Raw genomic sequence first — 22,177 nt, forward strand, 5'->3', positions numbered from 1 at the left:
AGCTATCAATTTGAAAAAAAGTTTGGAAACAATAGAACTTTTTTTAAAACAAACACTGAACCTCCTAGTTTACGGTAAGCCGTCAATAATGTTTCTATGTACATAATTATCATGTGTCTGAGGGGTCTCCGTAGGTGCGAGTGAATTAACGGAATTAATCTCAATTTAGTGAACTAGTTCCTAAATTTATTGAAAAATAACGGAAAAAATTCCGTCTTAAATTGATTCGAGATATATAAAAGGACTTACTGGTATGCTATGATATGGTGCACGTAGGGTATGTACAGTGATCCCTCGGTTAACGAATTACCTTCCATAAGATTCTCCACTTCGGTTAACGAGCAAACCCTCGGTTAACGAATTCCTTACGAATTTTTCCCAACATGTTTTCGCCTGCATTTGGCTGCCCACCAGCTATACTAATAGTCCGCCAATACAGTAATCGGTTTTAGGGCTTAAATTCCTTATCATTTTAGTAAATATCAAGAAGGTTGTACTACCGGTATTCAATAATTTTAAGTTTTATATTAATTTTTTTAGTCATTTTAACAATTATTGAACATAATTCAAGTACAGGAAACTAGTTTTTTGCGCGCCAAACAGCCACTCAACACACCAAGCTTGGCGTCAGTTTGTTTACCAGTTCAGAGGAAGGAACATCTTGTTTGAGACTCTCCAACATAAACGCTTTTTTTCTGTGTTTCCAGTCAAATTATTGGTCATTTTGAAATATATTTTACATATTAATAATATATAGCGCAGTGCAGTGTTGATTTAAAGAAAGTAATCTTCAATTACACCAAGTGAACTAAAATTTTATGGGTGAAATGGCGGCATGGGGTGACTTCTCTTCCACCCCAATGCCTTCTCTTCTCCCTTCTCCTCCACCCCCACTTCTAATTCCCATCATCATCATCATAAACCAGGAGCCTTCTACATGCACACCTCAAAGTAAGTGTACTTTACTGCATTTATTTTTAGTTTGTATGTAATTATCGGTGAGCTGGAACCAATTACCCAAAAACCCATTGAAACAGTGGTTTCGGTTAAAGAGCAACCTTCTGGAACGAATTGTGCTCGGTAACCGAGGGACCAATGTATTCCGACTTAAGAGCATTCTCAAGAACGGAATTCGTTCGTAACCCAGGAACCCCCGTGCGTGCGTGTGTGTGTGTGTGTGTGTGTGTATTCGAATCAAACTATATACTACGGTTGTGTATCGCCACCACTATCATTCTATTCCTGCGTGCTTCAGGCATTTAAGTCAATAAATGTATGTCTGTCAGGGGTGTGGAGCGGTGGTGTTAACGACTCGGCTGGCTAACTTCATGTGAGCTGTGTGGCTGGGTCTCGTGTGTCCAGTTACAAGTGGTGCCATGTACCCTACTTACAAATATATATGGCACTAGATGCAGCTAATAACTCTTGGTATTTATCATTAATACAAGCATATATTGTTTTCATGCATGTATGTTTTAAATTTCTGTACCCAAATTCAATAGCTGCATAAATTGCAAAAAATAGGTATGTACTGTACAGTACAAGCAAAGTAAATTTCTCCAATCACAGTCCATGCGGCTGGCTGCCTGCTGCAAAGTTGCCACATTTTTAATCTTACTTGTATCTACCACATAACTCAATAAAATAGTACTTCTAAACCTGAAAAAATTAATAGATGATGATAATGATACATGCTTGACTACTACCTGTATAATGTTATTTGCCAAGCCAACCGATATAAAGCAATCTATTACATTAATGTGTGTGTATACAGTATACAGTAGTTGTTCCCAGATTTGGAAGGTTTTCAATTTCTTCCTCTGAATGACATGAACTGTAGAGGGGGATGATTATATGTGATATCTCCATACCCAACTGTAGGGGGATGAATCTTTCCAGGACCTACAGTATACCCTTGTTAGGTAGAATGAATACAATTAGTGATAGCAATTCTGTGCGTGTGTGTACTTGCTAATTTTAAGATACAGGACATATTACCAACGTGTAAAAATAAATTGATGATAAATACAGTAACCGGTTAGCATCCACTTACAAACCATCCGACATGCTGGCACATATAGAAAGTACGTCTTCATGATCAGAGTCGTAAAAGTTGCCTGAAGTGTCTCCCTCAAATGTGCCTATGAAAGGGTAGCAGAAAATTATTACCCATATAATGCCACACCACACACTTAATACCCCACCACACTCAAGCCTCACTGTAAAGTCTGCTCAGTTTTTCCTCAAAGCTGCAAATATTAGGGGAAAGGTGCCTGTAAAAGGAAACAGACCTCTTACTATTGTGACCATTGCCTTGAAAAGCCACCTCTTTGCATAACACCCTGATTTGAGATCTACCACACACATAACAAGTATTGCCAGTGTGAGTAGGAGCCATGAGCAAGGTATGAAAAGATGACATTTTTATTTTGTATTCAATATACTTTGGCTGTGAACCTTTTAAGGATGATATTGTTTTATATGAAGCCATAGGACAGTATACAGGTATTTTTTATTTTAATATTCTTTTTTACAGGAAGTTTAGCTGAACTTTAGTTACTGTTTCTTTGAATTTGAGGTAGTTCTATATATTGATTTATTTTATGCTTCAGTATCTCTGGATGCTTTAAAAGTAAATCTGATAACTTCATAAGGAAATTTGTCTATTTTTGAGTCAATAGATGATTCAATAAATGCCCTGTTAATGTATGTACATTCACGCGCCATAGTTTCGATGCACCCTCTACCCATACTCCTGGCTCGAATGAAGTCGTAGTGAGGTTAAGTATAGTGATGGTAAAAAAAGTGTTGCGAAGACACTAAAAAACCCTGCATCATGCATATTCTCAAATATTACATCATGAATTGCTATTCGTACAATCCAGCGAAGCTTCGAGCTACCACATTGCATCACTGAACGATGGGTGTGTGTGTGTGGAGGGGGGAGCGGCGTTTGGTATGAAGCCAAGGCTACGACTTCCATCAAGTCAGGAGTAGGGGTAGAGGGTGCATCGAAACTATGGCGAGTGAATGTACTTATTAATCAATTTACATGCTAGAAACATACCCTGATAAAAATGTATGAGAAAACTACACCTGACCGTTTTCATTTTTTGTTGGTGAATTGACACATTTGAGAACCAAGCTGAAAATAAATAACACAGCAAAAGGGTTAAAGATTTTTTGCTGTTTAAAGCTGGGTGGCCACAAATGGGATCAAATACACTGACAAACAAAAAATCTCCCTCACTTCAATTGTTGCCATTTTCTCATTTTCACTTATGGAACATGAGTGTTCTGCTACAGTAAATAAGGTATTACCCTTTTACAAGACCCCCAAACCTGCTCATCTCCCCCTTGCTTCACAAACATTGGCATCTCATAAACACACACACACAATGGGATACAGAAAGCTACTTACTTTTAACAAAAGCAGATAGAGTTGTGTCAGGTGGGTCCACTGAACCTTCACTACCACTGGCTCCATCACCACCTCCCTTAAGTTTATCATTATCCTTCTCTTTTGGGAACTTAATACCTGCTCCATTTTGCACTGCTGTGTTGCCTAATTCATTACTGTGTAGTATTTCATTAAGTGGATCAGCCACACCCATAGTCTGTAAATCATACTGAGGTAGAGCCTTATCATTATCACAGCTGCTGTAGCTGAACTTTTGTGTATTTTTAATATGAAATATGTCATCACCTGTTACTATTTTGTTTAAGTGACCACCGGAACCAACATTATAGCCTTTAATACTGGTGTCACTGCTCAAAGCATACACAGCACTGTCCACTAGAGGTAAAGGACCAGAATTCTCGCATTTGTCAGATTCTGATATAAGAAATCCTTGCCTTTGTGGTAAACACCCAACACTAATATTCCCATTCTGGCTACATTCTGCCACAGTTCTGTGTCCTTGAGAGGATTCATCAACTTCATATTCCATTAAGTTTCCATCATTAAACCTATATTTAGGACCATTTAACGGTATTTGTATTGCATTATCTTCATGGAAATCTGCATCAGCTGTTAAAGATCCTTGTGACACAGTGTTGGCCAGACCCTTTGATGATGATCCTGAGTAGATAAATCCTTGAGCATCTTGACTAAAGTGACCTTCACCATGTGTGTATTTTGTTGTACCTTCAAGACCATTGTCTGCATACCAACAGTCAATTTCATAATGGTCTGTTCCATGCATCTCTTTCCTATTAATCAATGATGGATTTGTGTTATCTACACATCCAGTCTTCAAAAGAGCTTGTGATGATGCCTGAAAACCAGCCTGTCTCTTAGATGAACCAGGCCTTTCGTCAACACCACTTCGTGCCTTTTTTGCCTCTGAACAGAGAGCTGTTGCCACCGTCTGAGACTGTCTCTTCTTCCTCTTTTCTATTCCCCCAGTCTTTTCCAGAGGAATAACTTCTTTTTTATTCCTGCAGGCAGGACCTTTTGATACACATGTTTTACCAGTGCCACTTGTATGTGAAGAATTACTGTCAACTCTATCCTTTGTTTCAAACTGATAAAAATTTTTACACCCATCATTAGCTACTAAAAGCTTTGGATTACCTTCTGGAAACACACTCATTTCATCAACTTGCGTAACTATAGTTCCAATATCATCAAACATTGGATCTCTCACAACAAAATCCAAGTGTATATTTTCCTGTCTAAAAAGTTTTCTTGTGTGCCTATGGGAGTGTGATGTATTCCCTGTCTTCCTTGGAATACCTCTGTCTTCAGGTGAACTACAATGTGGGTTATCTAGCTCACACTTTAGTGAAGAGGAATTATTTTCTACTGTATTCTGCAAATTCCTTTTTCCTTGTAACTTCATGTTCTTTGGTGAAGATCGAATTTTGGTATCTGGAAAGTTCATGTGTGAGCCGGTTAATATAGGTGTTGTAGATGGAATGTTATCACTGCATACAACTGACACTCCAGACATTGATGCCCGAGTCTCATTGTCACATAACTGAATATTTAAATTCTCTAATTGAGAATATATACCTGAACATATGACTTCAAGCTCATTCACAGTGTCTTCTACTTGATCCACATAAAAAGGTGACGTGTCTTTTGTTATACTCAAAACAGGAGGTGAACTTTGAATCTTCTGTGAATATACTACTCTTTGGGACTTCTTCCATCCCTGTGGTGCAGTGAAAAGACGTTTTTTTAAATTTCCTGGCACCTTTTGTGATGCTCGTAGTGTTGGCTTGGTTGCTCTATTTGGCATCTTAAAGACATCGTCTGTGAGAAATAGGGACGTGGAAGATTTACTTGGCTGAGGCATGTTTGTTGTTACATCTATCTCACTCATGCTCCAGTTACCTGAGGTATCTTTTATTATGGTCCCTTTCTCTCTAGAGCTGGATGGTAATGAACAAGTTTCATGACTTCTAACATCACCGAAACTGGTGGCGACGGGTATGTCACAGTTGGCGGTGCCGGGTAAGTCGCAAGCGGTGTCCACTGAGCCATCTTTTACAGCTGGGAGATGTGATGTTTGCATTACTACAGTATACTGTTTATCCCCTTGGTCAATACTGGTTGTCAACCATATCCATTTCTAGATAAAAAAAAATATTTACAATAATTAGGAGGGAGCCAATCCTAATGATTTGGTTTGGTAAAGTTGGGGGCTATACAAACTAGGGTCCATAACACTAAAAACATTAGTAAAAAAAAATTACCTGACCTGACCCCAACAAAAACCCTTGGTTCCTACTTGGGTTGTCCCATTATAGTTGGATAAGGGAGGGGGTCTAAAAAAAATAGGGGTTAGCAGTGAAAATGGGTCTAAAAAAAATAGGGGTTAGCAGTGAAAATGAACATCAGATTCGTATTAAACACACAAAAAAACATTGGAAAAACACAATTTCAAATTCCAGCAACTTAGGAAAATTACAAAGATTTTGCAATTTTCTCTGAAAGTAATCATGAGCCAAAGAAATGCTATAGAAGAAAAGTGTCTTAAGAGTACTGATTACAAAATTTTAAATCCTAAAAATAACTAGATGACCGAAAGGATAATTTTACCCTAGTATCTAATAGAACCAGCGCTAACCAACCAAAGAAACCAACCTAACCTCCTAGCTGCAGGGTGGACCTCTTGTCATATTAAACAGAAAGTACTTAGCCAATCAGAATGCACTCACGGTACAATAGCGTTAGTAGGAACTCAGCCGGTCATTGCAAAATATCCACTACATTCTGTTTAATATGCCGGGGGGTCCAGAGGGTTGAGCCTTATGGCTAAGAAGTTATGTAAGTTTAGGTAGGTTTCTTTGGTTAGGTTGGTGAGGTCTTCTAACAACGATTCTGCCACTTGTTTTTTTATCAACTAGGTAGTGGATATTTTGCCGTGACCGGCTAAGTTCCTACTACTGCACTTTTATTTTGAGTGCATTCTGATTGGCTAATCGTTCATTACCGGCAAACAATGCGAGAACTATATTTAACCGTGACTCTGACTGCATTTGGCATTTATTGTATTTTGCCGTGAGTCAATCATTGTGTAGATACAAACATACTTAACCTTATTTCTGTTGTGCATGGAAACTTATCTTTATAAAACAGGCGACATTTACTGGAACCTAATAGAACCTGACCTAACCAACCAAAAAAACCTACCTAATCTTACCTAACTTCCTAGCCAGGGGGCATACCCCTCCTCCCCCCCCCATCATATTAAACAGAAAGTACTTAGCCAATCAGAGTGCACTCACGGTAAAATAGCGTTAGTAGGAACTTAACCAGTCACGGAAAAATGTCCAATACTGTACATATCAATTTAGGTTAAGTTAGGTTTAAGTGAAAAATAACCGCTTTTTAACAAATTTTCCAAAACTAAGATACTGTAGGTCCACAATAAAAGTGAAATAACAAAATTTTTAATTTAATTTACGATGAAAAAATCAGTGGCTGTGAAGTCGTAAATAATTACCGTTACAACCAGCTATTAGCTTCACTAGCAAAAAGTCACATTCTCCAGACAATCACTGCATGGCTGACTATCGCTATCAAGCCAAGCTGGTCCAAATAAGTGTCAAGTCAACAGGACAACCACAAGGCTGGTGCTTCTACATAATATTTATCATCTCTGCCGAACTGAACTATTTGATATGGTAAATTTTCACTCGTTGCCACTATACGAAATCAAAGTTGAAACTATGTCTTACAACTAAAAAATTCCCGAGATTCATTTAGTGATAACAAATGAAATACCTTTGTTACACCACAGTGACTTTGTTTATCGTGACTGTTTAAAGTTCAAACCAGTATAACTAGCCAGTGTTAAATGGAGTTCCTTTCAAACCAGACTTACTTGACCAACACTTACACGTTCAAGATACATTTTACGACCTGTATTTGGCCAATAATTAGTTACCAACTGTGTATAAAATAGAAATGACCAACCGGGTAATAAGCCGTGAAGTGACAAAATGATAAGTAGAGGTAGACCAATCTTACACTTCAAATAGCGTCGTTAACGGGTAACGAACAACAGTTGTTAAGGGTCAGCCAGTCACCGGTGTCCATCTCTAGCCTCTCCAAATAACACAAGCCGGTAAGATAATCGCTAAGACTCATTAAACTTCACCTAAATCAACCTAAACTCAGCTAAATTTTATATATGAATCTAATAACTGCATAATTTAATAATATAGTCATATAAATTAACAAAAGTCACTCAAATAAGTAAAAAAAAATTGCTATTGAAACCTGTAAATATGACGCAGTGTGATTATTTTCCACTAAGTTGGCAACACTGCTCCGCCTCTCCTGCTGGAGGTTGACCAAGACGAGAAACTATTAACACACACTACAAAAACGAAAATATAAATCAAGAGTGAAATAGATAGATATATTGACAAAATTTAGTTAGTAAAATTATCACACAAATTCACATAGGTTTACTTACTGTACAGTGCAACAATAAACAGCAACAGGACTCCTACTTAGGCTTTATGTTGGTATTACCTGGGGGTTCAAGCCTCGGCTCGGACACAAGTAAGAAGAGTGTTATCTGTGACACTACCAAACATCACAGGTTTCCCGGTTCCCTCCTGTACTTACTTTTGTCCTCTTCGCCACTGATCGGCTCGTTAGCCGCTTGGACGGTCGGTCACGTCTCTGTTACTCACTGTTGGCAAGTACTGGGCATGCACCGGCTCCTGAATATATCTGAATCTGCTCCAGTGTTGGTCAAGTCTGGTCTTGAACGAGCTCACACTCGGTGCCGTCACAACACTATCTGAGAAATTGCTCCAAAAGTTGAACTCTCACTCCGAAAAAGTTTGCCCTCACGGTTTCCTGGACTTGTGGCTTTGTGGCAATGAAAAAAAAGGAAATCCTGCAAAATCTGTAGATCCTTTGATAGGGAAAGAGCTTCTGCTTAAACGAAATAGTTGGACTTAGGTCAGGGGTGGGTCCAAGAATATTAAGAGGGGGGTGGGGATGGGGGGTGGTATATGGGAGAACATGTCGAACACAGCAAGCCCACCCAGCTGGGGGGTTTTGGGTGGGGCTTACAGCTGTATTTCAGTCTTGTAATTTTCTAATGAAAAGGGGGATCCGGACCCCCAGGATCCGCCCCTGCAAGTGAAAAAGAAACAGAGATAGGATAAATCAAACCAGAGCTTCTTAGAATGATTTATTTCGGAATTTGTACGTGGTTCGTACTGTAGCAATTGTGTGGTTTTGACGGCGTGAAGGCCAAAGGCGGGTCATCCTGTGTTTGGTAGGTCATCCGCTGCCTGTTTTGACCTAAGAGAATTTTGAGCTTATTTATTTTTTTTATTAAACAAAATCCATGTTTTGTTTTCAAGGACACTAAAGATTATCTGTTCTGTTAACCCCATCCAAAGAATGTGTCTTTTGTTTCATAAATCTGGGATATATGTTGGTACATATTAAAGACTAATGAAAAAAGTGTTTTCAATGTCACTTTCCCTTTCCGGTCGAACCCCATCCTAAATAAATGTTAAATATTTTCTGGTATTATACCTTACAGTACATATTTTATTCCATTAATTTATCACTTAATTTGAACAGGTACCCAGTCTCTATAAATAATGGAAGTAAAACCTTTAATAACTTTCATTGAATTAACTAAGAATATATTCTAAGTGTTAAAGTATCCCCACAGGGTCCACAGCACCAGGGGTCCAGAGGCTATAGTTGGAGGCGGGGACGGGCTGGAGGGCACTGGGGTGACTGGCAGTGTTGTCGAGAGGCGTCGTGTAGTACAAGGTGGCGTTGATATCGGGGTTGTGCAGATGATCCTTCAACCAGCGGTCAACCTGGGAGGACCACGTGCAACTCCAGGAATTAATACAGTATACACACGTACTGGGAGGACCACATGCAAGTATATTTTCAGTATCTCCCCACAGGATTAAAACCCCACACCATGGACACTTACATTAAGGGCATATCTATGGGTCTAGCAATCAGCGTCAAAATTTATTTGAAGCCTTTGAACTGATCCTTAGACATAAAGAATATTTATTTATCTGAAAAGATACATCAAATTTCCCCAACAGACCTGAATTTTTAGAGAGCTAGAGAGATAGATAGAGGGAGCGAGAGGTAACGAGACAACATCCATCATCACAACTGACCAAGGTAGTCGATATAGTTTGAAACTCGCTCTTCCTGTAGCCAAACTCAGGCCACAGCTGACCCAAGTAGAAGAAGTCGAGGCCGGGGTTGAGTCTTGGGTTGGCTTCGAAGATCTCGCCCCTCATGTAGGTCGCTAGAGGCCAGAAGTAGATGTAGGAGGCCAAGAGGGCGGAGACGGGCACCAGGAGCAGCGCTCCCAAGAACTCCTCACGGAGGTCATCTCTAACCTTCCTGGATAAAGTCTCGCAAATCCATGACAACAACACTCCTGGTGGAGGAGGAACACAGCTCCATCACAACACTGTATTACTGTGTGTCAATACTGTATTACTGTGTGTCAACACTGTATTACTGTGTGTCAACATTGTATTACTGTATGTCAACACTGTATTACTGTGTCAACACTGTATTACTGTGTGTCAACACTGTATCACTGTGTCAACACTGTATTACTGTGTGTCAACACTGTATTACTGTGTGTCAACACTGTATTAACTGCGCCTCACCAGTAATCATACAGGAGAAGAGGTAGGAGGGGCAGTAGTGGTGGTAGTAGAGGACACGACTCATAAAGAAGAAGGGCAGGTAGTGGATGGCCCAACACAACAACAACCACCAGCACGTCACCAAGGTCCTCCCTCGAGCTTCTGAACAAAACATTAAGGACTTTTTACATAATTTTCTTGTTAGTTTTTAAAAAAAAAGAAGAAAAAAAGAAGTTGGCTTACCCAATTTAGCCTGACCTGATCAATGGTAGACTAACACGTGTCCTAACCTTACCTGGTCTTGCCTAACTTAGCCTTACCTAAGAAATGGCAATCTGCCTTATTTACCTAATGCCCACCCACTAGAGGTGGCCATGCCAAGGGAAGGAGATCGGTGGCCTGTGTAGGATTCTTCCATTGTTCTTGATAATTTTGTCTATAGGACTATTTTGAAGTCCAGTCCTGCTCTCGATTCCACAGCTTGAGATGGTACACCGTTCCATAAGTCTACCACCCTCTCTCTGAAAAAGTATTTCATTATGTTCCTTTTAAAAAATAACTTGGCGAACTTCTACTCCATTTATGACCACCTTTTGTTGCCTGTCTTCGAGCCAGTTGTTAATTCACGTCAAACTCTTGCCTGTGATGCCATGTGCCTGGATCTTGGTCGTGCATGTGGGACTTTGTCAAACGCCCTGGAGAAATCCATGTACAACACCTCCATTGGTGAGCCTTGGTCCATGTAGTCTGTTACCTTTTCAAGGATCAGGAGTAAGTTTGTCAGTCTGGATTTTCTCTCTATGGAATCGTGTTGTACTGCGTTGATAAGACTGTGTTCGGTCAGGTGTTGGATGATGGCGTCCCTCAGAATTTCCCTCCAAGAGTTTGCATATATGTGATGTAAGGATGATCGACCTGTAGTTTTCTGCTACACTTTTTCTACCCTAGGCGCGTTACCTTGATCCAAGGATTTCCTGAATAATAGTCTTAGTGGGGAGCAAATCTCGTCTGCTACCTCCTTTATCACCTTGGTCTGTGCTCTGTCCACTCCAGGGCCTTGAATTGTTTCAACCTGACTACTTTCGTTTTGATATCTTCTGTAATTGTTATCTCTTTTAATTCAGTTTCCGCCCCTGAGGTATACGTTCTCTTAGGTACTGGCATGTTATACATCGTCTCTTGTGTGAGTACTGATACAAATAAATCATTTAAGATATCTGATGCTTCTCTGCCACCCTCCAGGGACACGTTGTTTTCGTCCTTTAGGGCTAGACCAACACGAACTAATGTTTCCTGGCCTAACCTGACCCAACTAAGGTCAATATAACTAAGTTCAACCTAAGCAAACGAACCCCAACCTAACCAAGTCTTCATTAACCTATGGCATAATACCCACCGAGATGCCACTTACCAACAAGGGCAGGATCCTGGTGTGGGCAGCGGGACTTGCAGTAGCTGTGGGCGAGGCTCAGCACTAAGACGCCTCCCAGACCCATCAGGTTGAGGTAGGTGAGTAAAGGGTTGGTCATGCCTACAGCGTATACGTCCTCACCTCCGCCTTCAGCAGTCTTGTTCTCCGGGAATGACCCCAACAGCTGGATCTGGATGATGGTAGAAGATGGTGGTGGTGGTCGATTGTGGTGGTTGGGTGGTAGATTGTAGTAGTAGATGGTGACTATACGACATGGATAGCGGTGGTAGATTGTGGTGATTGTCATGGATGGTTTGGCGGTAGATGGTGGTGACTGGGTGGTGCAGATAGTGGTAGTAGATTGTGGATGGTAATGGCTAATGGTATGGATAGTAGTGGTAGTAGGTTGTTGTAGGTAGGTGGCATAGATATTTGTAGTACATTGTAGTTAGTAAGTGCATGGGTAATGATTTAAGACAAGAAAATAAATAGAGGCCAGGTTTTTCAGTCTATCTTTGGTTAAATCGACTTATTATATACCATTATACACCGTCTATGTACACGATAAATCATCATGAAGACCTTACTGAATATCTGTCATCTCACCAAAGAAAACTCACCTGCCAATTTGTAGGCCACATCCAGGGTCTGGCGTTACGGTCATTGTCGTCACCAGTGATGAGGACGGCGTTCCCGATAAACATGTTAAGGTGTTGGAAGAAGATCTTGCCCCACAAACCCACCGTCTTGTCCCTCACCGATATCGTCTTGTTCACTATACACAAACACACAGTGGCATATATAAGGGGGAGGATCATGACCGAATGCCCTCCCCCCTTTTGCTTACAAGAAATAAACAGATAAGAGGATGGAAATAAAATAATGTTCATTTTTTTCGAGGCTTGGTCCTCCCTTTCTACTAAATTATATTTGCCACTGCACATACATTTTTGTCAGTGGAGGACGAAGATTTTGTTTCTGGGAGTTATACCTCAGTCATGTTAGGTTAGTTTGATTTATGTTTTAGGGGAAAAGATTTGTTTTAATTGCACCTCGGAAACCACTAACAAAAAAGGGTGTCCTAGTGTATTTCGTGTGTTCTTTTAAACAAATCTGACCTTCATTTCCGTCGCAAATGAACCTTTTTTCATCAAATTTACCCAACCTTACCTAACTTACCAAACCCTCCGCCATATTAAACAAAAAATGGTACCAATGAAAGCAACATTCTTGAGGTGTCATGATGAAATTTCACGGTTTTTGTGAACGTGAGAGCACGCTCCAAAATACTCGAAAAATATAAATTGGCGACTGAAACGTTATAGAATAAAGTATTTCCCCATTTTTTTTTTTTTGCTCTTTCTTCCTATATAAATAAAAATATGAAGTCCCGTGGTGAAACTAAAACGAATCTTAACCGTGTTAAGTATAAGATTAGATTCGGTTTACTTAAATGCGATATATCAAGTTTAGTATTATTGAAAAGATAATAATTATGTTTGGGTAGAAACAGCCAAAGAAAACCGTAGAAAAACTAAACTAAAGAAAATCTAGATACATTTAATGAATAACTCCTCGCGCTAAGGGACTGACGTTCCAACTTGGAGGGAGGCTTAACAAAGTTAACACTACCGACAATTGGCATTAATATTCCATTAAATTTATACCAAATAAAACTGAGATATATTTACACAGAGAAACTAAACGATATTGACTTAGATAATCATAATACTGACCCATGGGGCTGACGTTCCAGTTGATGTGCCACTCAATCCCGGGCTGCTCACGGTTCTTGGTACACGTCACCTCCTTCGCCCCTTTGAACGCCCTGAAAACTTACTTGCATGAGTATCAACTTATAATGAAGGTTGTAACAAAGAGCAGACCAGCCAACCAGACAGCTAAGTGGTAAAATTATAAATTGAAATTGAATTAAATGAAATTAAATGTCGCTAGAACTTCATAAATACGTTTCTCGTTATTGTTGCTTATTCTTGGTCCACTTCTTCTATACATACATCACGTATCAGGGTATTATCAACAAGAATTTCTTCGACCAATTTGTTTTTTCACTACGCTTTCAACTTGGTCATTTCTCTCAAGATTAGAGACTTTCTTAAGAGACAGAGAAACATACTAACCATGGGGGTAGCTTGACCTTCTCGTTGGCCTTGAGGTAACAGTTCATCTTGTAGTGTTTCAACAGGAAATCGTGACTAATGGTGGTGAGGGGCACCCCGACCTCCTCCCCGGGTATTAACAGTTGCCACGTCTCGAACGGCCCACCAGCACCGTCCTACATCATACAGCGATACAGGGGAACAAAGACGCAAAGATAGATAATTATAGCCTACAGAATATATTAATGTCATTTGAAGTATTCTTTTCTTGAATTTAATATAAAAAAGCAACATTTTAACGTCTCCATAACCTAATGCTTTGTTTGTATACCTGCAGTTCAGTGTTTATGTATATTGTTTGTATATCTACACTATGCACAGTGTTTGTCTACCTACACTCGATGTAAGTACATTGCATACTTACCTGCATTGTCTCTGTATATGCTGAGTCAGTGTGAACCTATAGGACGATTTTACTATACAAGTTTGTCTATCTATCCTGGTGAATATCTCAGGAAGAAGAATGCCTTACATCACCGTAACCACAGACTTGGAAGTGCCTCTTGGTGATGGGCGCCCGGTGGCCATGTGAGCGCAGGGAGCGGCCAGTCTCTGCGTGGGTCAGCATCACATAGTCACCATTACGCACCAATACCACCTCCTGCTGCGGGTCCTTCCCATCTATCACAGCCCCAGCATCTAAGTCTACCTTCTTGATTATCCTGAAACATGGAACAGGTAAATCCCAAATAAAATACGAGTAGATTAGAGTATGGCAAACAGTGTGTAACAGAAACCCTAACAATTTACATCCCAGAGTATTATGAGAGTTGTGTAACGAGCTTGCTGAGCTCTGTAAGATCCCATTCACCAGATACATGAACTAGCAAAAGATCACATGAAAGTCCTATATATTCAAACAGGGAGATCGTCACTACATGAATACTTATAGTCTGGTGAGATTGATCATCATAGTGTGTAAAATACTAGAGAGCATTGTATGGGATGCCATGATGTAATATTTGCTACGAGACAACCTGGTTTTATGCCGGGACGATCCTATTTGACACAATTGCTTAAGGTGCTGGATGTTTGGACTTAGATCCTGAAATGTGTTGGCATTATCGATAATATATACCTAGACTTTGCCAAGGCTTTCGACAGCGTACCCCACGAAAGACTGAAAATGTAAAAGGATATAATACGAGTAGATTACTGGCATACTGGTGCTGGAGTAGAATACAAATATAGTTCACAGGGCCCTTCTACAGCCAAAGCACAGTGCGAGTAAATTAGATTAGGCATTTGTGATGGATGAGCATAACAGAGAGAGAGAGAGAGAGAGAGAGAGAGAGAGAGACGCACCAGGAGAGGGCCTCGTGGTCCCTAAGAGTAGAGGTGGTCACTTGTTGGCAGGGGGCTGTCCACTCCGAGGGGAAGAGATCGAACCAAGACTCGAGGAAGCCACAGATGGGTCGGCTGCTCTGGATGGTCAAGTTGGCGCCATATTGCACATCTGAAAAGTAAACAAGCCACTGTTACCATCCTGGAGTGTTTAAAACAAGCCACTGTTACCATCCTGGAGTGTTTAAAACAAGCCACTGTTACCATCCTGGTGTTAAAACAACCCACTGTATTTATCCCCACCAGGTGTTTAAACAAGCCACTGTTACCATCCTGGAGTGTTTAAAAACAACCCTGTACCCATCCTGGAGTCATTTAAAACCAAAGCCGCTGTTACCATCCTGGGTCAAAAACAAGCCTGTTTTTCCATCACCAGGTAAAAACAAGCCTGTTACCCACATCCTGGAGTGTTTAAAACAAGCCACTGTTACCATCCTGGAGTGTTTAAAACAAGCCACTGTTACCATCCTGGAGTGTTTAAAACAAGCCACTGTTACCATCCTGGAGTGTTTAAAACAAGCCACTGACACTGTCTGGTGTTTTAAACAAACCTATTACCATCCTGAGTCTTGGCTCAAACCCACTGTTACCATCCTGGAGTGTTTAAAACAAGCCACTGTTACCATCCTGGAGTGTTTAAAACAAGCCACTGTTACCATCCTGGAGTGTTTAAAACAAGCCACTGTTACCATCCTGGAGTGTTTAAAGGGATGTAAGTTGAATGCAGCTTGTATTATATCACCAAGATCAAATAAGTTATGGAAATGTATAAATAAATACGTCAAACAAAATTTATATATATATATTTTTTTTATATAAACCATGACAACATTTGGAGTGGGGGAGCTGTGGTCACCAACCCTCAGAAGATGGTACTTTGACTGAAGACAATACTATACATACATTCAGGAAGGGTTAGGTTGTCGTACTCCGTGTTGTCAAACGCTGCGAAGAACTTGGTGTGATAAAACCCTCCTGCGTTGGGGTTCCTAAAGGGGAGGTGGGAGGAGAACTGTAAAATGTCTACCTTAGAAGATATCCATGTATGATAAACACACTGGATATCCAACATCTGAATATCCCGGTCCTCAAAATATAGAGATAAATAATTATTGGTCATTAAACTCGTCTCAGATCTTGTTGGGTTACGTCTACACCCAAGTTTTTTTTAACCAACATCCGCTACTATCCGGAAATATAGACGAGCGGCCTTAAATATATTATTCAACCGAGATATAAGAAAAATAATATTCATACAACTAAATAATTCCGACAACAACTAAACCTACCACATTATCGAAGAAATACCTTTAAACTTACCAAGATTTAAGAATCCAGAAGTGAACGACGAAGGATGAGATATAAACGAGGGTGGGAAGGATGATGAGAGCTACGGCCCGCGCTCCTGTATGAGGCAACACCTTCCACTGTAACAACACCAACATAACTTTACTCTCTCATTTTATTTTTTGTAGATTTATTGTTATTTAGTCTCGTTGATTCTACATAATGGTATAGTTGCTTACGGGTATTTTGGTTTCTTCTTGATTCAGTCGCTTACTATTCACATATACCTGTACTGATTAATTATACTGCATGGTGAACTAATGTGATATATCTATCTTGATATTAGTTAGTGTAGGTTAATGTGGTGAATTAGTTAGTGTAGGTTAATGTGATGAATTAGTTAGTGTAGGTTAATGTGGTAAATTAGTGTAGGTTAATGTGATGAATTAGTTAGTGTAGGTTAATGTGGTAAATTAGTGTAGGTTAATGTGTAGTTAGTGTAGGTTAATGTGGTGAATTAGTGTAGGTTAATGTGTAGTTAGTGTAGGTTAATGTGGTGAATTAGCGTAGGTTAATGTGGTGAATTAGTGTAGGTTAATGTGATGAATTAGTTAGTGTAGGTTAATGTGGTGAATTAGTTAGTGTAGGTTAATGTGGTGAATTAGTGTAGGTCAATGTGTAGTTAGTGTAGGTTAATGTGATGAATTAGTTAGTGTAGGTTAATGTGGTGAATTAGTGTAGGTTAATGTGTAGTTAGTGTAGGTTAACGTGTAGTTAGTGTAGGTTAATGTGTAGTTAGTGTAGGTTGCACATGACACCAGCGTGGTCGACCAGAGGGGTGTGGGGGTCCCCGGCGAGGCAGCATAGTTGATAGACCGTGTGGCAGCCGACGAATCCCACAGTAAACACGCCCACGTACTTGACACTCATCACCGTGCCCAGACAAACGCCCGTGAGACACAACCACGCCCACCACGCCCATCCCCACGCCCTGTTAGAGTGGGTTAATGTGTTGATTGATTATATTGTAGTTAAAATTATCCCTGGGTTAATATACTTAAATATATTTAACTTATACCACCTTAATCTGACCTATCTCGACGGAATCTAATTACTTTTACGTTATTTTGAGATGTAAGATAATTTAAATTGCTTTAACCTAACCTTATATAACCACTGTAAACTAACCTAACCTTACATAACCATTGTAAACTAACCTAAGCTAACCTCATATTTTATAACCAGACCTAATCATTCTAACTGAACCTATCTTAACCTAATCTCATCTATGCAAACCTAACCTAACCCTAATTATTTTATCACTCACTCTCTCCCTCTCTCCTCCTACGCACTCTCTTTATGAATCACACACACACACACACACACGCGCGCGACGTAAAGCAGTACCTGTGTCTCTGGTTATGGAACTTGGTGATGCAGTAGACTGAGGCCAAGATAGACGCCAGCAGTGGAGGGTCCAGCAGTATCAGGGTGTTGAGGCGGTGAATAAACGTGTCTAGCGAACAACAACAACAGCGACCATATTATTAACAAGAAATTATGATAAATATACAGTAGACTGTACTGTACATATAGATAAGTAGATAGATAGATACAATGTTAAGTAAAGAAAATGTAAACATGAAGACAAGAATAACAATGAGACGAAGAAAAGCAGGAGAATGAGATAATGGCAGACAGAAGAAGAAGAAGCAGAAGAAAATAATGACAGGGAGAGCAGTAGTAGTAATGCGTGTCCTTGCTGTGGGAGAAACAACATACGGTGTGTGGGTTGTAGGAAAGGGACCAGCTGTCTAAATCCCTCAGGCAGGGATCTGTCACCTGAGGACGACATTTTAGACGATAGTAATGAACCCAATCAGTCGGAAAATACTGTACATGAGGTGAATGACACAGTCAACACATTGAATGGGTCTGTCGGGGAACGGTGCAGAGAAGTGTGTCAAAGAAGTCTACTCAGAAGTTGTTAGGTGGTCCCCTTTTGATCTACCCAAGAAATGATCAAGGAGATGACTTACCTCAACAATTACACTCACGTCACCTTTCTGGTCCCATTAGCTCGTCAAATACTGGCAATAATACCCTCACCTATTCTGCCAGAGAACACAAGTGAGGAATAAGTGCAAGGAAAATGTAGCAGCGATGAAGGGAGAGATTAAAATTCATACGAGATGGAAAGCAAGTCACTGAGGATGATGCCAGAAAGTTGGGTAACAAGATGCGTGTGGGAAAAGCGTATCCTCGGTAAGATCTCTGGTGTTCACAACCTCTGGTGGAATGGGACCAAGTGCAAGATGCTTCTATGCATGACTGGCCGATGTGTTATTTGAACAAAAGCTGCAGCCCAGAAGCAACGTTACAGCCTGGATGAGATGTCGACTGTCCTTCTCTCTGCTTAGGTCTGCATTGCTTTGCCTTATGGGAACGAGATCTTCGGCCCCCAAAGCCGACAACAGTCGCAGATATTGACTATGAGGCAATAGTCACTGAATGCCGCATAAATCTGCGGCTCAACTAACTCAACACAGCTGGGGTAGCTACTTATGTATTAGGATATTTAATTTTAAGGTAATAAAATGGCGGCGAAGGTGTGGCTAGTAGTAGTAATAACTCACCCGTCAGGATACAGAGGGCGGCGAGGCTGGAGGCACCAAGGGAGGCAGACAGTTCCCACACCAGCAGGAAGCTTAATGGCACTAGTGACGACCCCAACACTGCCATCATCTGTAACGTACATATACCCTGTACACATACACACAAATATACGCACATACATACACACACATACATACTATTCAAAAGACAAAACTTAATAATCATAATGTAAAGTGCGGTTAATCTTGGCTTAAGTTTAAATATAGTTGATTAGTATAATGAATGTTTTCAGGTGTTGAGGGAGATATACACTGTATATTCTTACACGAGATAATGATGATTTTATATGAGAGAGAGAGAGAAAGAAAGAGAGAGAGAGAGAGAGAGAGAGAGAGAGAATGTATACTTACGGATCTCATGGCCACATAGTTTATATCAGGGGTGTATCTCTTGCCTTGGGTGAACTCAAAGCTCCCATTATACCCAGAGAGCCAAGCTGCCCCCGCGATCACCATCTGTAACACAACACCATCTGTTAGACCATCTGTAACACCACACACACTGTTAGACCACCTGAATCACTTTAACACTGGTTCCTGAAGTGTCTCACCTTGCCCAGGGGAGGGTGAACGTCATGGTAGAAGGTTCTGTTTATGTAGTGGTTAGCGAACGTACCAAAGTGAACCTCGTCCCACCTAGAGAGCAGGGGGTCACCAGCACACACACACACACAGCAGCGTCACCACAGCAGCGTCACCACAGCAGCGTCAATAAGGGGAAGATAAATAAACTGGCTATGGTCACTTGCGTCAGTAATAATTAAGTATATGACTTCCAAATTAATATTTACACACACAGTCCCTGAAGGCTAGCTGGTGTAGGTAAGGCTAGCTGGTGTACGTAGATGGGTAGGTAAGGCTAGCTGGTGTACGTACAGTGTTCCCGAGGGCTGGTCGAGGGAGGCCTGGCGGGTAGTGAGGGCCAGCATGGTGAGGGTGATGTAACAGACCCACCAACGCTCCTCACTCGTCAGCCTCCACCTGTAATGATAAACAAACACATAACTCACCTCACCTGTCAACTATAACAACTCACCTGTCACCATATATAATGATAAATAAATTATTACCAATGTATGGATAAACATTTATTTGGTAAAGTTTCGAGGTGGCAGACGAGTCGATCATCCTTACATCACATATATGCAAACTCTTGGAGGGAAATTCTGAGGGACGCCATCATCCAACACCTGACCGAACACAGTCTTATCAACGCAGTACAACACGATTCCATAGAGAGAAAATCCAGACTGACAAACTTACTCCTGATCCTTGAAAAGGTAACAGACTACATGGACCAAGGCTCACCAATGGAGGTGTTGTACATGGATTTCTCCAGGGCGTTTGGAGTACATTCTTCATGGGAAAATTTTCTCAGTAGAGTACCACAAGGCTCTATCCTTGGACCCACCTTGTTTGTGATCTATATAAGCGACATAGATGAAAATATGTCGAGTCACATTGTCAAGTTTGCGGACGACACGAAGATATTTGGGAAGGTATCAGACCAAGACGATGTGGTGGTAACAGTGCAGAAACACCTGCCGGAGCTGGTGATCTTTAATATTACGAAATGTACGACCCTACACTTAGGATACAGCAACCCTCATCACAACTGTTCTTTAATAACACTTTCCTGGATATTGCTGATAAGGAAAAAGATCTAAGCGTACCTTCGAATACAAACATAAGAAAATGCTCCTTCAACTGTACAAGCTCAAGTACGTCCCAGTCTGGATTACTGTATACAGGCATGGAAGCCCTACTTCCAGGAAGACCAAACATATCCCTAGAGAAGGTGTAACACGGAGCGACTAAGGTGATACCGGAACTATGTCATCTAGATTATACCAAGTAGACTGAAGGCCATAGGACTAACAACCCTTCAGACAAGACACAACAGGGCAGAGCTTACTGAAACATTCAAAATCCTGAAAAAGACAGAAAACGTGAACCCGAGCCATTTTTTATGAAGTGTCACGCACCACAACACGAGAGGACATAACTATAAACTCGCCAAGTTTTCATACAGAACTAATATAAGGAAATACTTTTTCACACTCAGACTGGTAGACTTATGGGACGGTCTACTGTACCAGGTCAAGCTGTGATCAAGAACAGTACTGGTCTTCATAACAATCCTTGACAAAACTATCAAGAACAATGGAAGGATCCTACACAGGTCACTGACCTCCTTCCCTTAGTGTGACCACCTCTAGTAGGTGCCCAGTGAGTGAGTAAGGTGTGTACTGTATGTACGTACATCTATGGGTGTATAGACAGTTTATGTTAATAATCATGATGCATTACTACATCTTGGTCAACTTTGTTCATGACATTTAAACAAATATTAATACGTACATTATAACATAATGTTCGCGATATTCATCCAACAAGTCTGGGTGAACATTAATGTTTTTGTTTGCATCCTTCCTGATGGGTAGGAAAATATTTATCATAACATTGCTCATATTCCGAGATAAATAATAACAGTACAGGTAACATTAATGTTGTATTAACGACAATCTCACCTTCTCTTATTAGTTTTCCATTTCTTAATAAGAGTTTCATCCGTCGTATTCTCTTCAATATTATGTATTTGCTCTTTACATGACATAATTGTTGTATAGAAGTGCAACACCTTCCACCACCGACTACTATCAGCCCCAACACCTGACTGCCCACGTTGTCATCACCACAGGCAAATCTCCCGCCGGGAAAAATATCTTACGGTAAAACTATAACAAATATTATTTATGTAATTGGCCTTTGCAATAAAATTTTTAATTCAGCAATACTCCGTAGCGGACTAGATAACTACATGAATATAATTTTAATTGTATTTTTTTCTCGTCTGTTAACGATAAATGCACTTCACAGAAAACTTGACTGTAATTATATATTAACCTTTGATACTTTTACTTTCTCTTTTCCTCAAATATAGATGATAAATATATTAATTGAGACCAAAGTAACAAATCTTGAAGAATAATGATGAATAGCAAAAGGAAAAAACAACAATACATGTGGATAAATACATCGTACGCCAGGCAGGAGAGTGGTACCAACGTGGCTGTGATTGGCCTGAGGCGACCCGTGACGTCACAGTGGCAGGTGTTGCCCAGGACGGCCACAAACACATAAAATGTTCAGCAAAT

The 22,177-nt window shown here is 40.4% G+C and overlaps 2 protein-coding genes across 5 annotated transcripts in view; both read right to left on the bottom strand.

The window, feature by feature from the left end:
- LOC121880481 overlaps positions 1 to 7,551 on the bottom strand; it is a 32,035-nt gene extending 24,484 nt beyond the window's left edge. Inside the window, exons 1-3 of one of the 3 annotated variants that reach the window (XM_042387685.1) lie at positions 7,430 to 7,547; positions 3,422 to 5,579; positions 2,054 to 2,141 (exon numbers count right to left, since the gene is read on the bottom strand). In XM_042387685.1, coding sequence (XP_042243619.1) covers positions 2,054 to 2,141; positions 3,422 to 5,522 — 2,189 coding nt within the window. In that variant the 5' untranslated portion in view covers positions 5,523 to 5,579; positions 7,430 to 7,547. Of the gene's footprint in view, positions 1 to 2,053; positions 2,142 to 3,421; positions 5,580 to 7,429 lie in introns of all 3 variants that reach the window. The other 2 variants (XM_042387688.1, XM_042387687.1) reach the window with 2 other exon arrangements.
- A 1,102-nt stretch (positions 7,552 to 8,653) lies between these two features.
- On the bottom strand, positions 8,654 to 21,712 carry LOC121853089 (protein O-mannosyl-transferase 2-like). Of its 2 annotated transcripts, XR_006086266.1 has the most exons (19): positions 21,551 to 21,712; positions 19,896 to 20,000; positions 19,571 to 19,655; positions 19,371 to 19,475; positions 18,981 to 19,089; positions 17,752 to 17,860; positions 17,176 to 17,335; positions 16,378 to 16,484; positions 15,961 to 16,046; positions 15,019 to 15,169; positions 14,186 to 14,375; positions 13,675 to 13,829; positions 13,270 to 13,361; positions 12,154 to 12,308; positions 11,534 to 11,723; positions 10,144 to 10,284; positions 9,637 to 9,905; positions 9,077 to 9,315; positions 8,654 to 9,027 (listed from the first exon to the last, which is right to left on the bottom strand). XR_006086266.1 is itself a non-coding variant. In XM_042347024.1 (18 exons), the coding sequence occupies exons 1-18, from the start codon at positions 21,634 to 21,636 to the stop codon at positions 9,145 to 9,147; spliced, it is 2,466 nt and encodes an 821-aa protein (XP_042202958.1). In that variant the 5' UTR covers positions 21,637 to 21,712; the 3' UTR covers positions 8,654 to 9,144. The 2 variants fall into 2 exon arrangements, 1 of the variants encoding a protein (XP_042202958.1); XM_042347024.1 differs by having other exon boundaries at positions 8,654 to 9,315.
- Between the last annotated feature and the right edge of the window lie 465 nt (positions 21,713 to 22,177).

Source organism: Homarus americanus, unplaced genomic scaffold, assembly GCF_018991925.1.
Source record: "Homarus americanus isolate GMGI-L3 unplaced genomic scaffold, GMGI_Hamer_2.0 scaffold15794, whole genome shotgun sequence".
Lineage (NCBI taxonomy): Eukaryota > Metazoa > Arthropoda > Malacostraca > Decapoda > Nephropidae > Homarus > Homarus americanus.